This window comes from Eubalaena glacialis, chromosome 1 (genome assembly GCF_028564815.1).
Source record: "Eubalaena glacialis isolate mEubGla1 chromosome 1, mEubGla1.1.hap2.+ XY, whole genome shotgun sequence".
Classification (NCBI taxonomy): Eukaryota; Metazoa; Chordata; class Mammalia; order Artiodactyla; family Balaenidae; genus Eubalaena; species Eubalaena glacialis.
The window spans coordinates 2,978,336-2,994,987 of record NC_083716.1 but is presented as its reverse complement, the minus strand read 5'-3'; the positions used below and the strand labels follow the sequence as shown (position 1 = coordinate 2,994,987).

At 49.6% G+C, this 16,652-nt stretch overlaps 1 protein-coding gene across 1 annotated transcript in view; it reads left to right on the top strand.

Moving 5' to 3' along the window:
- Window positions 1-16,652, top strand: part of MGMT (O-6-methylguanine-DNA methyltransferase) — a 294,862-nt gene that overhangs the window by 236,040 nt on the left and 42,170 nt on the right. The window contains exon 3 of the mRNA XM_061192011.1: window positions 14,808-14,968. Coding sequence (XP_061047994.1) covers window positions 14,808-14,968 — 161 coding nt within the window. The remainder of the gene's footprint in view (window positions 1-14,807; window positions 14,969-16,652) is intronic.

Below are 16,652 nucleotides of genomic sequence, written 5' to 3'. Positions count from 1 at the left end.
GGCCGCGCGGCCCGACTGCCTCTGCTGTAGCTCTGCTCTTGTGCAGGTGGAGAAATGGGCCTGGCTGGGCTCCAATACAGCCTCCCTGACTGGAGTAGCCGTGGCAGCCGTGCCGACCATGGGGATCTTGAAAATTCTACATGGGGCCGAATGTGAGCCCAGTGATGGCTCCAAGTGCCGGGTGACTGCTGGCAAGGAGATGCTGTGGAGAGCAACTGCTATACCGGCCCAGCATGAACGTGGGGTTGAGGGCCTGAGCTGAGGGCCTACGGTGGACGGACCCGTAGCGTTACATTCTGAGCGTGAAAATGTCCAGGAGCGGCTAAACTGTGATGTTAGTTCATGTGTAAATGGAGATGGTCTCTCCTGAGGGAATGTTAGGGATCCCAGATTTCCTTGTTGCTGTCCGCCCGTTGTTCCCAGTATGGCAGTGATGCAGCACCCCGGTAGGTTATCTGGAGTGAACCGGCTCTGGCAAAGCAGGCAGGAGTAAGTTTCACCCAGTCTTCACTACACAGAAATAAATAAAGGTAATCGCAAGGCAGTATCCACATGCCGGTGAAAACCAGAGTTTCCTGTAACATCTAGTTTCTCATAGATTATTTTTGTACCTGCACCTCTCCGCTGGTCTCCTAGCAGACTTGGGAGGAGAAGGGAGGATGGGGGCAAACACAGAGCAGCCCTGGTCTTGACCCTGCTCCTCTCGGCGGGGGGGGGGTGCTCCCCTTCCAGGGAATCTGTGAGTTCATGAGATGTTTACATTTATGCTTTCATTGCAGTTAAAATCTTTACGAATAAACATCTCACTATTTATAAAGGTGAAATGCTGCTTCTGTAGTATTTCACAATTGAAAGACATTTTCACATAACAAAACTTTCCTTTTTTAAGTTAACTGTTTCTCAAACTACAGTTTTCTTGAGCATCTGAGACTCCTTTTCAAAGGGTCTCAAAATTACTCAAGCCTGAGACATATCGAAGCCAGAGAGAATTAAAGCTGGACTGGGGCGCTAGGGCCTTTGGTGGCAGCGTTCTCAGCAGAGCCGCCGTCGGTGGTGAGGGAGGCCCAGGCCAGGGAGAGGGCTGAGGACTGGGGAGCAGAGAAGAGAAGAGAGACTCCGGAGCAGGGACGGTTCCTTGTGGTCCTGGTTGGCACAAGGCCGTGGCCCAGGGCCCACAGTCTGACCTTGGGGACTGAGTGGTCCCTGTGGGGCGCAGAGAGAGGACGTGCTGGGGGGAGGGGAGGGGCGCACGGGACCTGCAGGCTCCCGCCTGAACCATCTCGGCTCTTTCTCCCCGCCCCCACTCTTCTCAAGCTCGAGGTGATGGCTGCAGGGGTCAAATCAAGGCTTGGCACTCTCGGAGGTGCTGTCGGCTGGCTGCGGGGTGTGCACACAGGGCCTCTTCCCTTGTCCTGGCTGTCAGAGAACACCTGTACATAAACGCTGCCTGTTTTTTGCTGCAAACCCTGTGACACCCCCTCCCTCTTCCCCTGGGAGGGCTGTGAACCGGGTCCAGGCACAGAGCTCATGGTCCACAGACCCGCCTGCCTGCAAGTGTGACAGCCCCCAGAGGCCTGTATTGATTTTTAAGAGGAGGAAAAAGGCATATAAAATTGGACTTTCCAACCTGCTTTGAGTAGAAATTGGTGCTTCCTAAAGGGAATGTTAATTGGCTGGCTTTGCAGCTAAAGTGTTTCCTACCCGCCCTTCCTCCTCACTCTCCGCCCGGCCTCTGCTCATTCTTTTCAGGCCTCGCCCCGCCCCGGTTACACTACTTCCTGCCCTTGAACATAATTGGGTTCTTTGCTGGTAGACCTGTGATTGGAAGACCTCAGGGTGTTGCTAAACTCAGTTTGAGCACCCTGGAAGGAAGACAAAAGATGCTGGGAGAGGCGCCAGCTCGAGGAAGAAAGGGCGGTGGGAAATGGCATCTGTGCTCCGTGTTCAGAATGATATCATCCTTCAAGCTGACAATCCCGATTTCCAGTGCCAGTGACAATACTTGTTGAAGAAGTACAAATGTTTTCTGCTTCTTGTAATCTATCTTGCAAATATTAGTATTCTGGAAGAAGGGTTTATTTTAATAATGTGAGTTTTAGTTTTTTTCTGTAGTTAATGTTGTTTTATTACTCTGCATCCTTGCCAGGAAGCTCATTTTAAGAGTTTTCAATTCAAAATTAAATATGACCTCAGAGTTTTAAAATACAATTACATTAACTGTCCATTTAATAGTTGCTTAAGATTTTTTTGGCCACTAATGTATAGTCAGTATGCTTGTCTGATATTAAATACGGTGTTTGCAGCTATGCTCACCAGCTAACGTGCTCCAGCTGCAACAATAAACAGGCGAAGCAAAGGCCTTCTGAGAAAGGAGCTACAGAAAGTTGTTCCCAGATGAAACTGCAGTATTGTCTTATATCATAAGCTATGCTTTTCTTTTAAAACTTCACTGTGTTTGATAATAGGGAACTATCTATTATTTATTTAGAACTGTACAAACCAGTGTACTCGACAGGTAATTCAGTGGCAGGATTATTTATTAATAAGCCCAGTACTCAAGTTAATGGGACTAAACCCCATGGAGGTCAGTCACCATGTAATACATGCCTTTTGGAAAGAAAAGAGTAGTGTCTTCAGGACATTTAGTTATTATTTTAGCATTTAAATTAATACATATTCCCTTACTGAGATGAAAAATCATTTTTTTTTCTGAACCGCACCATGACAAAGTAGACTTGAAGCTGTATGGAGAGACCAGTTTTCGAAACTACATTGGGGTGGGTAGTACGTTTTTAGCCCTGTTACTACCAAAGGTGTTATTTCTCCTTTGTGGGCTCACGGGAGGAGGGAAGCCATTCCCTCACAAAGATAACGAATCAAAAACTGCTTGCGCACATGAAAGGATGCTCAACATCACTAATCGTTAGAGAAAATGCAAATCAAAACTACAGTGAGGTATCACCTCACACCAGTCAGAATGGCCATAATCAAAAAATCTACAAAAAATAAATGCTGGAGATGGTGTGGAGAAAAGGGAACCCTCTTGCACTGTTGGTGGGAATGTAAATTCATACAGCCACTGTGGAGAACAGTATGGCGGTTCCTTAAAAAACTAAAAATAGAACCATACGACCCAGCAGTCCCACTACTGGGCATATACCCTGAGAAAACCATAATTCAAAAAGACACATGCACCCCAATGTTCATTGCAGCTCTATTTACAATAGCCAGACCATGGAAGCAACCTCAGTGTTCATCAACAGATGAATGGATAAAGATGTGGTACGTATATACAATGGAATATTACTCAGCCATAAAAAGAAACAAAATTGAGTTATTTGTAGTGAGGTGGATGGACCTAGAGTCTGTCCTACAGAGTGAAGTAAGTCAGAAAGAGAAAAACAAATACCATATGCTAACACATATATATGGAATCTAAAAAAAAAAAAAACAAGAAGTGGTTCTGAAGAACCTACGGGCAGGACAGGAATAAAGACGCAGATGCAGAGAATGGACTTGAGGCCACGGGGAGGGGGAAGGGGAAGCTGGGACAAAGTGAGAGAGTGGCATGGACATATATACACTACCAAATGTAAAATAGATAGCTAGTGGGAAGCAGCCGCATAGCACAGGGAGATCAGCTCGGTGCTTTGTGACCACCTAGAGGGGTGGGATGGGGAGGGTGGGAGGAAGACACAAGAGGGAGGAGATATGGGGATATATGTACATGTATAACTGGTTCACTTTGTTATACAGCAGAAACTAACACACCATTGTAAAGCAATTATACTCCAATAAAGATGTTAAAAAACCACTTGCGGTGGGAGACAGCGGGATGGTGGGTGAGGGGCTCAGAGCAGCGGCTGCGCTTCCCCGGCCCCGGCTCGGCCCCCTTCCCTGTCACGCGCTCTGCCTCTGAGACTCTCTGCCCCTTGGCCCAGCACACATCCCAGAACTCCCGGTGGGCCTGGGAGGGGCACGCGTGTTCCTGCTTCCTGCTCCTGGTCGGACGGTTTTCCTCCACGGCGGACGGGAAGGCAGAGCCTGCGGGAACGTCTGCTGGGCCCTCTGTGTGCCGCGGGGGTGGTTGGGGGGTTTTTCCCACCGGGACCTCTCCCCACCTCCTTGTGGAGGCCTGGGAAACCTAAAGGAGAAATGGGTGCAGCGTGATCAGCTTTGACACCTGTGTGGAAGGGGGTGGGGGCGGGCGGTCGCCGGGGCTCAGCAGGCTGATGTGCGGTCATGGAATGAAGAGAAGGCTCAAGTATTGGCTGTTTAAATTCATTTTTCTTTGGTTTCATCTCAGTATGCGATTGATTGCCTTATATCTGGAGTGGAAATGGAAGAGCCACTTAGTTTTATGTCTTCAAATCTGAAACACTTCCAGGTTTTGACTGTGGAGTCCTGTCCAACTGAGCAAAATCGGATGTGAGGCCTGTTCCCTGGGCTTTAACAGACTTTGTTACTCGGCAGTCCGCTACACAATCTGAAAAGGCAGAGAAATGTGGCTTTCACTGTTTAAAAAATCTTTGTGGGTCCCCCCCCCCCCACCAAGGGAATGGTTTTCAGCAAATTCATTGGAAAAATGGAATCTGAAATGCAGGTGTTCTTCAGTGCACATGCTGTGGTGGCCCCACTGCGTCTTGTTTACACATCCATTCAGGAGGCAGGTACCGAGCACCAAGAAAGTGCCCGCTAGGACTCCGGGGCTCGAGGCAGAGTTGGGGCCAGCTCCATGACAGTGCAGGGCCTTCATTCAGACATGCACAGCAGCCTTGGAGGAGAGCTCGTCCAACTTCTCCGTGCAGCCCAGGCCCACTCCTGCCTTAGCACAGGGCCTGCCTTGCTGGTTTGCCAGACCACCTGGGACGGTGCCCTGATCACACTGGGCTTTGCTTCTGGAGAATGAGGATGGGGGGTGATGGGCTGGGAACATTCTAAGACTTAGGCCTCTTACCTGTGTGAAGGAACACTGTGTGTTGTGTGGACTGGTCGTTGAGGCATGTAAACAGAAGCATGGCCTTCCTGTAAGGGTGAGGAGCAGTAATGCCAGTGGCCACTGTCTACGAGCCTGAGACCCTACTGTGTGGGCACCTAGTGTCTCTTCTTGGAAGCATCTAGAATATAACAGAACTAGATTCAACACTCAGATCCCCATTGTCTTTGAATGATAGGGCAGCGGGCCTAGATTGTAGTCCTGGGGATCAGGAAGAAGTTAAGAGAAGTTACCTAAAAATAAAAGAATAAATCCAAATGCTATCTAGTGCATATGCTATCAAGAATAGAGCATGTGAACGTATGGGCCTGTCATGATTAGAGGGACCGTTTGTTTCCATTTCAGCGAGATGAGCAAGAGTACTTCGATTTCATGGAGATGGTCCAGATTAAGGTCTTTGGAATCAAACAGACTTTAATTCAAATCCTGGTTCCATCCCTTACGCATTGATTAGTTGTTATGACATAACCTCTGGGCCTCAGTTTCCTCTTCTAGAACATAGAGATAATAATGCCTCCTCAGGGGTTATTGGGAGAGATAAACATAGAACAGTCTTTAATTCTGTGCGTGGCACATGTTAGGCAGGCAGTAAATAGCAGCTACGAAATTTTATACAAGGGTTTACCTTGAGTCATCTCCATACGGTTGATCCTCAACTCAGTGGCTCCATCCTTTCCAAAGTGCCATGTTGTATAATGAAGGTGTGATGCTGAGCAATAACTATGGCTGACCTCGACTGTGTTATTGAGAGAGAGAGTCAGGATATGAAATTGCATGATAGAAAACCAGGCATCTTTTACCCATCTGACTACGTGCCCTGAGATTTCCCATCCTCGTGCTATTTACTTTTTCTCTTAGCACTTGTTGTAGAGAGCAGAGGCCCTCTGACTGATATTTCAGTTCGTCTGTGTCCCAAAAATCCTGTGTCCCAGAGCAGGCCCTTCTCTTCTCTTTCCTTAGGTGTCCATGCATGACTTTGCTGGCAGGAGCACCCTGTAGCACGTAATGACCTTCCACACTGTCGTCCTCTCCTGGGGCACAGGCACTGGTTTCCTCACCTTGGCCAGTGACCCCTCTCTGCCTCTCCCAAGCCCACGGTGGCGCACGGCCTATGCAGAGCAGAGCAAGGCCACACAGAGTCTTTGAGGGCATCAGAGGGGCAGCCATGGAGGGTGTACAGGTTGCCCTGGCAGAGCGAGACCTGACTGTAGAGAACGCTCGCAACAGGTGGCCACAGCTCGGGGCCACATGCATGGCAGTGTTCGCTTGAAAGACGCTCTCGGTTGACCAGATGCCCCACTTGAAATCTGCATCCAAAGATGAGACATTTGTAATTCTTATTCGTGGACTGATTTCTTCTGTGTTCTTCTTTTCTGGGAGAAGGGAGCAGAATGGTTGAATAATGCGAAGTTACCTAACCCCAGAATCCTTTGGGAAAAAGTACTCTTGAGGGAGTATCAAGAATTTGATGAGACTGATGGAATGACTCTTTAAACATTTCATGTTTTTACAGATAGTTTTCAACAAATGAACTAAATTCTTGACAGAATTGTAATAAATCTGCTAAAGCAGCAATATGATTAGGGTTTTCTATTCCATTTTTATGTTAGCTGTTATTTCTTTTTAAAACTATTTCATTGCCAGCATGTAAGCGTTTTACTTGTTAGAAGCTACGTTAAGCTGGGAAAGAGGAATATACCTCTCATATGTGTGTGAAACGTTAAAAAAGCTTCTCTGTTCACTGCTTCAGTGGTGAAAGTAAATGCAACATAGACATAAGGCTATTTGAACTCTTTATTTGCCACATTTACAATATTAATAACAGCATTTCTAGAAGTTGTCACATCAAGTAAAAGATCTTCATTCCAGGCTGTCTTTTGGGGCCAAATGGAGACTGGATGCATGCATTTAATAAATTGCAGTCTCAAGTAGTCATTTTTGTAAATAATTAGTTTCAGTGAAAGAATAAGTTAGCATATTGTATGCATCTAATGTTGCAAATGTGCATACAGCAAACTTTGCTGTTAATCAGCAGTCAAGCACTGCAAGTGGGGCCTCACACATAATGGATTGTGCTTAAACGTCATGGGTTTCTTGATAGAAAAACAAAAGAAAACACAAGCGTAGTAAGCTTTTGAATAAAATTTAACTCGATTGCTCTGCATCCTGTAATTGTTTTGGAATCATTAGGGACCTGATAATTCATCTATAGTTTTGGGGTGTTTTTATCTTCATCTGTCAAATAGTAGAGATTTTTAATGATATGTTAAAGTGTTGGTAAAATACAGTTTTCCTTTTAACAACTTGAACATTTAGGGGAGAAAGTAGATAGGCTTTTGTAAGGCATTCTTGTCTGCCAAGTATACTGTTTAAATTGTCTCTTAAAAATATGTTTTATTATTGCTGATGTATTTTAAAGAAGCAATTATTTTAAAAAAAGAACAACCATACAGTTCTTATGACATGTACCTTATATGGGGAGGAGTTGAAAATTTACATACAGTTTTCTCTGTGTTCTTGGTGGGTGTTTTAAAATACCACAGCGAATTCCTCTGTAGTCTTGCTTGGGTTCTGACATGAATTTGAGCCCCAGATTTTGAGGGCTTAGGATGCCCATTAAAAGCTGATACCCAGTTTAAACAACATACCTATGGCCACCCTGACAGTGAGTAAACTGGGGCCCAGTTAACTTTAAACTGCCTCTTCCTCCTCCTCTCATTGACCTTGGGACACGAGCCATTGGTGGCCTGTGATAGGATCCTAACTGTAGAGTTCGCTTGCGGGGGAGGGTGTGATCGTGGGGTGGAAGGCATAAAGGCAAGGAGCAGGATTTATGTTCCTCTCGTTACGAACCACACAGTAAAACCTCAGTAAGGATTTGCCGGGCTGACCCTCGGAACTCCAGCTCACCCTCCTGTTGACTTCCCTGGAAGCTGGGAGTGTGCCACCTTCGGCCTGTACTCCCTTTTGTATGTTCCTTTTGTACAGAAACGTCTTTGAAAACAGACACTAAAACCAAACCCTTGAAAGTCAGTTAATAAACTCACGTGTTACAAGTAGTAGGAGCTCTTGTCTCAGAGAATTAAAATCTACATATTATGTCTGTCCTTTTTATATAGACTCAGGTATGTTGCTGATGCTTCATGCATGTTTGTTCTCCCTTTTTTTCACAGTTGGGCACGTGTTGCTCTCAGGGTTGTGTGGGAGATCAGCGCGCTAACATGTGAATCATTTAGAACAGCACCTGATAAACAGCCAACACTGCTGCCCGCGTTGTCATTAGCAGCAGGGAGGCTCCAGTTGTGTCCATAGATGAACCTCCACTGTCGCGCCTCCTCTTTTTCACCTGTGACTTAGTTGTATCATTTGAGATCTGTGTTTCTTATTACTGGCATCAGCACTTTCTCCTTTTTCTACTCTGTGTCCTAATATAACTCTAGAAGGTTCAAACTGCACAAACTCTGTCACACCCGCGTGGTGTTATTGCCCAAACAGCTGCTGGCCACCAGGCAGTGTCACGGAACCATCACTTTCATTGTTCGTTCATCATGGCAATGGCGTGTGAAAGTCCCAGTCAGGCCGGGAAGGGCTCCTTCAGCACAGCCATCAGGAGGGTGGCAGATACCTGTCTGTTTTACCTTCACCTTCCCTGCCTGCCCAGTTGGACTATAAACCCCAAGTCGATACTCTTGCCAATAAGCCAGGTACTTAATGGATCCTCAGTAAATGCTTGAATGGAATCAAACCACTAAATTTGGTTGGAATATAGAGTTTAAAGCCTTTATTCAGCCTTCTCATTTAAAAAAAAAAAAAAAGGACTTTATTGAAAGCAGGTAGCATGATTTATTTGTCTTCAATCCTACCACTGGAAGAAAAGCATCTGAGCTTTAGCAAGAAGGTATAATTAAATGTGGGACACATCCATCAGATGCAAACGCGAGAGACTCTACCAGCCTCCACTAACTTGGACATAATTGTGTGTTTACCAGGGCTATCTAGCGAGAGTGTCCACATGATGTTTATAACGTCACCTCAACTGCAGTTTTTAGTTTCTGCAGTGACTGTCCACCTTCCTCAGCCTGTGAGGTGTGGCGCCCCACTCTGGAGTTCCGGGGGCCCTTGCCCTCCACACCGAGTCCTGGAAGCCAGAGGAGGCAAGGCTTCTCATCCTCAGGGGGTCTGAGCTGCTGTGCGCGGCCACGGCTCTGGGCGCTTCTTGATGCTCAGATTGTATTGGAGAGTCCGTGTGCTTCCTTGTGGACTAATCTCCCAGCCTTGCTAAAGGACAACACCTGGGTCACCCTGCCAGATTCCAGAGGGACTCAGAAGAATATGAGTCTTGGCATCTCTTTTCTTAGGTGACCCTCTGGCATCACCAGTTAACGTTCCTCAACCATAAGGCTGGTTCATCCCATGAAGAGAGAGATGCCGGAAAGGTACTGGGGCCACACAGAGAGGCTGGAAGGCACAGCCCTCCCAGTGCGTGGCGTGTTACACAGTCTACCCGCTGGGTGTAACGAAGGGTGCCCGCCAGGTGGGAGGAACTCGGAACTTTGGGCCTGTTTTCTTACATCAGATGGGATTTAAGCCCAAGTACGTGACATCTTTATGATTTTATGATCATTTTAGTGATTCTTTGCTGCCAGTGAAGTCTTGAGGCACCCCAAAATCCACACACCCAAACCTCCTGCCCAGCTGGGTGGGTTAAAGTGTTGAGCACATTGGTCGTGTGGGACAGACCGGAGGGCACAGAGCTGGGGACGCCCCTCCCGCTTTCCGGGCGGCCTGCCAGGCACGCAGCCATCCTCCGTGCGGGGTTAGACCTTGAGCAGCACTTTCTGATGGCTTCAGCCAGCCTGGCGTCCTTTGCCCGCCACGGCAACTCACCTGCTGCCCAGCGGGTTCCTGGTGCTGCGACACCTGAGCAGGCAGCCCTGCCCTCGCCAGCCCGGGCCGGCGCTCAGCCTCCCGGGGTGCGGCACACCCTGGGGGAGGCCGGCAGAGCCAGGCAGGGCTTCCCGTGCACGTGACCCTTGTCCTCAGGGCCATTTCATTTAAATTTGGCGCGGTCACCTTCTAGTCCTCCGCTTCCCCACGTGTGATGCTGTCACTCTTCCTTCTCGCTCTCCTCCATGCCAGGGTCTTGAAGTGCAAGGCTCGTGCAGGTGGGATGGACAGTCTTCCTTTGATACCTTCTGTGCTTGTGTATCTAATGCTGTGAAGTCGTGGGTTCTCCTGAGAAATCTATGTAAGGCATCACTGCCTGCTTTATTAAAAACACTTCAGGGACTTCCCTGGTGGCGCAGTCGTTAAGAACCCGCCTGCCAATGCAGGGGACACGGGTTCGCGCCCTGGTCCGAGAAGATCCCACATGCCACGGAGCAACTAAGCCCGTGCACCACAACTACTGAGCCTGCGCTCTAGAGCCCGCGAGCCACAACTGCTGAGCTCGTGTGCCACAACTACTGAGCCCGTGCTCCGCAGCAGGAGAAGCCACTGCAATGAGAAGCCCTCGCACTGCAGCAAAGAGTAGCCCCCGCTCGCCGCAACTAGAGAAAGCCCGTGCGCAGCCACGAAGACCCAACGCAGCCAAAACTAAACAAAATAAATAAAATTTAAAACAACAACCACCACCAAAAAAAACCACTTCAGAAGTTTGTTCTGGAGCATGTCACCTGCTTTTCTGTGTCCTGATTTGGAATGATGGACAGGTTTATGTCAAAACAAATCTGAAATGCAATTCAACACCAGAACGTTCTTTCTCCAATCCCAGGGGGATGGGTCTGGCTGCTTCTCAGGGGTCACGACTCCAGGAGAGCTTCACACAGGGCTCTCCGACACTCTGAGGTTCCGGGAGCGTCCCCGAAGGTGGTACACTGTTGTCCTGTTTGTTCTTACAGGGTCCTTGGGGTTGCCGACAGTTGCATATTTCTTGAAGAAACCCTTAAACCAAACCATATGTGACTTTATGTTTGCTGTATAAACGTACCCATGCTCTCCATTGTTACGTTAAAAACCTCAACAAAGCCAAATTCATTCTCCAGCCACTAGCCAGCCCTCTTGTGCCAAGTTTAAAAAGAAAAGAAAAAAAGCGAAAGGGCTCCAGTGTCACAATATTGGCCTCAGGATTACTCTTTTTTTTTTTTTAAGATATTTTTGATGTGGACCATTTTTAAAGTCTTTATTGAATTTGTTATGATGTTGCTTCCATTTTATGTTTTGGTTCTTTGGCCGTGAGGCATGTGGGATCTTAGCTTCCCGACCAGGGATTGAACCTGCGCCCCCTGCACTTTAAGGCGAAGTCTTAACCACTGGACCGCCAGGGAGGTCCCAGGATCACTTTTATTGAGGATGTCCTGGGAGGTCTCGGGGGGATTGCCCCTGATGTCGCCTCTGCACTGGCCCTGCGGATGTCAGGACGGTTTTCTCTCGTCTCTGTCTGCCGCGCTGGCTCTCTTGGCTGCTCTCCTGGGGGCCGGGCTCCCACTCAGTGGTGCTTTCCGGAAGCAGTGGCCACAGGCCTGTGCATTTGGTGTTAGGTGAGTTGCTAGGCTCCCAGGGAGACGTGAATGTGGATTTAAATGAGTGTGGGCCACGGAGCCCATAATTATCGGGGTTTCAGGGTTCGTCGGTAGGAAGCCTGGAGAAACTCCTCCATAATAAGAGCGGCGGTTAGTGACGCTGTGCTACTGTCACACCACAGCTCTTTCAGGGACGAGCAGAGCGAGGTTGGAGGAGAGGGCAGGACAGAGAATAAATTTCATTTTATTGTAGAAATGGAAATTTGTGTCACGGCTTTAAAAATCTGGTTTTATGTGTGTGTTTAATGCCATTCATTTTAAATGTAGTATCGTAAATCCTTACTTCAGAATCAAAGCTGTTTAATTACATTTCACCCATGAATAGTTATCTAATGCCAATAGAGAAAGAGTTAAAAAGGAGAACTACAGAGTAAATCAGAGGTTGAGATCTTTAGCACAAGCATAAAAAATCAATTTAAGATGAGTTTTACTACTATAAAAATTCTTCAAGTATCCTTTTAAGAGTGGGAAATGCTGGGAAACACAGCTCACAGTTCAGTTCCCTTAGCAGCCCAGAGGAAACGGCTACCAGCGTGGGCAGCGCCCGGGACGCCCACAGCTCCGTGGCCTTTGTTAGATACCCCTGAGCGAACCAGGGCGTCTGAGTAAGAGGTTGTAACTCCCCAAGCAAGCAGGTCACTGGTGGGTACAGAGCCCCCCTGCCTCCCAGGTTAAGATGCCTGTCTCCTGGACTGTATGCCCCCCACCCAGGGAGCCCCGTTTGCAGGGTGTGATGGCCGAGAAGGCCCCTCAAGCCCTGGAGACCACCCAGGCCTATGTGGCACCCGTGTTTGCTGCCCTCCCCCAGCAGCACCCCACCCCGCTCGGCTCTGCAGGAGGTGCCCTGCCAAGGTGGCTGGCGCCCCGGCCCTGAGGTGTCCCGGTCCCTCTCCTGCTTCCTGCCTGGGTCGAGGGTGGTGACATCTGCCCCTTAGCTCTGCTCACTCACGGTTTGAGCAGGTGTCGCGCGTGGGCCGCTGGGCCGCTGCCCTCTCACAGCCCCGCGGTGACGTGTGTGCTCACAGGGCTGCGTGTGCTCTGCTTTGTCCCCTACTTGCTGAGTAAGTAGGGGACAGAGCAAGAGAGTCACTGGGAATTTCTCTCTGACGTGGAAAAATATTTAAGCCAAGCATGGGGTAGAAGTTCCCCACCTTTCCGTGGGCAGACGTCCTAATGGGGAGGGCAATCAGGGCAATGAGAAGATACTTTCCATCCCCAGAAGTGTCTCCAAGATGCCATTCTGCCACCTGTTCCACTAGACGCCGCTCTCTGCCTGTGGAGTGAGCCCCCCATCCTTCAGGGTCTCCTGTTGACCAGACCCTGAAAGGGCCCTGTCAGTTCAGGGCCAACCGAGGGCCCTGTCCATGGGGAGTCCCTCTCCCAGCAACCCCTAGAAGCTGGCAACTTGGAGAAGGCCTGGGCCTGCCCAGTCCAGCTGTGTTGCTGGCAGGATCGCCCAACTGGCCAGCTCTACAGAGCCGGGGTCTCAGTGGTCCCTCTCTCCCTGGTCATCTTGAAGGGCTCATTTCTTCTTTTCCGTTCATTCCCTGGTTCCTTCCTTAAGGCCATTCACATTCACATGCTTAGAAAGCCTTCCCTGACCCACCTCTCATTCCATTGTGGAAGAGAGTGGATCCCATCCAAGGAGGCTTATTTCTGGAAGGATCCAAGGACCTCTGGAGACTCTTGGACCTACAGAACACCGTGACTCAGAGACTGAGACCCCAGCACAGGGTTGTTCATGAGACGCTGCTTAAAGGTCTTCAGCTGCTCCCCACTGCTTGCAGGACGAAGTGCACACGTTTCTGAATCTGTAAGGCCCTGCGCACACTGGTGTGTCTCTCCTCTCGCAGGTGAGGTCAGGCCTGTGTTCCCGGGCGCTTCAGCCACATCCGTCCTACCTGTGCTGGGCCGCGTCGCCAAGCGGGCGTGGCCTCACATATTCGGTCGGGCCCTCGTAAGGGTGGTGAGTGTACACTGAAGGAGGTGGCCTGTTGGTTGAGGCCTGCGTGACCGCCCTTGGGATGCTGGGGGGAGGCTTTTCCCACCTTCCCCCAAAAGCCTCAAGCTGCAGCCTCTGAGAAGGAGACTAGAGAAAGCCTGCCCAGCAGGCTGGAAAGTGCAGGGGAAGCCTGCCGTCTGTCTAGGGCCTGGGAGGTCAGGAAGGAATGGCATCTGAAGAAATCCGACTTGGTGCCAGTGCTTTTGTGGCTGTGTCATTCTCAGAAATTAAAAGAAAAGCTGGATCCATCATAAAACTCGGGGGCTCAGAAGCAGCAAAAGTGAACCCTCTCCAGAGGGACGTTTTCTCAGTCCAGCGGAGCACGTCCCCTGAAAATTGGCCCCTGCTGAAGGTGAGAAGTCAACTCCTTGAGGGGAGCCACAGAATCCCCAAACAGAAGGATTAGCACCCCGAGTAGAACAAACAGTGAGACCATCCGAAGTGAGTCTAAGATGTGTTGGTTTAAACTCACGGAGATAAAAGGGAGCGCAGTGACCACAGTGAATGAATGAGAAGACTCAGAAGAGAACCAAATAGAAGTCCCGGGCACGGAAGTCACGGCGCTGCAACTGAAATGAGACTCGCAGAGGGACCAGCGCGCAGAGTAGACTCTCTGAAGCGTGAGACCCAGTGTGAACTCGGAGGGGGTCCCCCGGAAGCCAGCTCAAAGCCACAGAGCACATGTAACCGTGCTGGTCTGTCGTCGAAATGTGGTGGGAGGGGTGGGTGCCTGCAGGCTAATTACTTTGAGGGTATCGATATTTCTGGAAAATATTTTTTAAGATGAGTACTTGGTGATTCTACAGATCAAAACTGATGCAGGTGATAGTCTTAGGAAGGGGCAGGCACACTCCCCCTGGAGTTGCTTCCGTGCTTGTCATCCTCGTGCCCTCACATCCCTGCTCTGCAGGGTGACTGCAGACACTCAGCCCCAAATAGAAGAGCTCAGGTACCGGGCGTCCTTCCCGGGAACTGCCTCTTTCCAGAGATCGTGTCCTCACAGCTGGAGGTGGAAGCGCGTGTGGGATGACCCCAGCCATGGCCCCCGTCCTCCCGCCGGCACCGTTCTGCCGTCCTGGCGCCCGTTGCACACCTAGGCGAGACGTGCATACCTGCAAGGCAGCTACAGGCTGACCCATTTAGATGCAGTGGGCGTGTTCTGTTTCCTTCTTAGTCGTGTGGACGCTGGGCCTAGAGGCTGAATCAGCTCCTGTTATCTCTTTTGCAGCCCCATGGAGGCCCCCGCTCCTCCCGAGCGGCCCGGAGGTCCAGAGGAAGTGACGGAGCCCCTGGTGCAGTGTGCGGCTTGGCTGGGTGCCTATTTCCATGAGCCCGTGGCCCTCGAGGAGCTGCCCGTGCCTGCTCTTCACCATCCCATTTTCCAGCAAGGTCAGTACCTCGGCCGCCTTGCAGTGTTTGGTTCAGGGGGGCTGACCTATTGACTGTCACTGACCTCCCAGCTCTCAGGTTACTAACTACACTGACGTGGCGTTTTCGCATCGTGTGGACAGAGGCGGCGTGTGGCCGCACTGAATGGACAGGAGAGCGCAGTCTCCACCCGTTCCAAGTGGTTGTGTTAGTTTTGGCACGTGGTCACGTAATTCTTGGCAAAGGCAATACAAATGATCCATGTAGATCGACTCCTGACTCTCGCTGGCTGAAAGGTTTAAATAGGAACACATCTGAATGGCAGTAAGTTTTTCAATAAGCTTATTGTTAACTTTATCTGCTTGCCAACAGCACAGAAAATGAGGCTCATGCATGGACAGTTAGCCACTTCCATACACTCGGTCAGTATGTCTTCTTGAATAAGTTTTCAGTTTAACCCCTCAAACTTACCATAGTTAAATATTGTATTCTCAAGGGATGAATTATTGTAGGGATGAACTTACTGTCTACATGCGGTGTGCAGATGGCACATAAAGTCTGCGATAAGCTAAAAACACTTTCCCAGACGTTGCCTTGTAAGCTTTTGTTTGAGGCTTAATTATGGCAACTAAAATCATTCTAGACACATACCAGAGGTTTATTTTGCACAGTGATTTTTTCATTGTCATTTTAATATTAATGAGTATATACTTACATATAGATATATACATATAGATGCATACACTTAAGGAAAAAAAATTACCCTGAGGTTTTAGATGAGGTAAATTTAAAGCCATCTTGAGTTTCAAAATGGAATGCGCTCAGTAAGTTTAATGGTTCTAATTGCTGCTGTGGTTTTCAGCAAAACTGAACTTGAAGGTGGAGCAGGTTCAGGGAAGGCAGGTAGGAAAGTTCAAGCCGGGTGAGCGAATAGCTGAGTTGAGTGACAAGGTCCGATGAGTGACCAGGTAGGACCCTGGACGTGTTTGCTCGTAATGAACTGAAGCCGAACAGGGTACCACGTCAGCCCCCTTGCATCACGTAGGGCTGTCTCCGGACGGTGTCTTCCCTTGGGAGCCCCAGAACGTCTAAAAGGGCGTCTCTAGGACAGGGCGTGAGAGCTGGAGTGGGCCTTTGCCCCACGCCCTACTCATGTCCAGAGACCCTCCCTTGTTGCCCCCGAGAATGGGGCCCTCGCGGGCCGAGGTGGTGCTGTGGCCGCGTTACCCCCCCGCCCAGCACTGACCGCCTGCTCGGAACCAGCACCTCAGGTCGCCGGGCTGAGTCGAGGGTGTGGGTGACTCTCCTCGTGTGCCCCGCCCCCTTGCCAGGCGCAGGATGGGGGTCCTGCTGTGGGCTTGTTTTTACAGTAGGGGCTTGGGAACCTTGGAACAGTGAACTCTTCGATCTCCTGTTGCCATTTGGGGGGTTACTGCTCTGGCAGGAGCAGGAGAGAACTGGCCAAGCGGCTCTCCTTCTCTTTGCATTTATCACGTAAGTGAGCTGAAATTTAAGGGTTGGAAAATTTCAGAGCAGAGAAATTACGAAACCAGGTCAGGAAGGATCTGTATGATCTAATGAGGGGGTCAGCAGGGGGTGAGCTTATAAAATCCTGAAGTCCTGTCCTCAGTGCTTGAAGAGAGTTGGGACCACTCTCACCCTGCCGCCCCCCACCTTCCCGGCTCTGGGCCCGAGCTTGGCCATC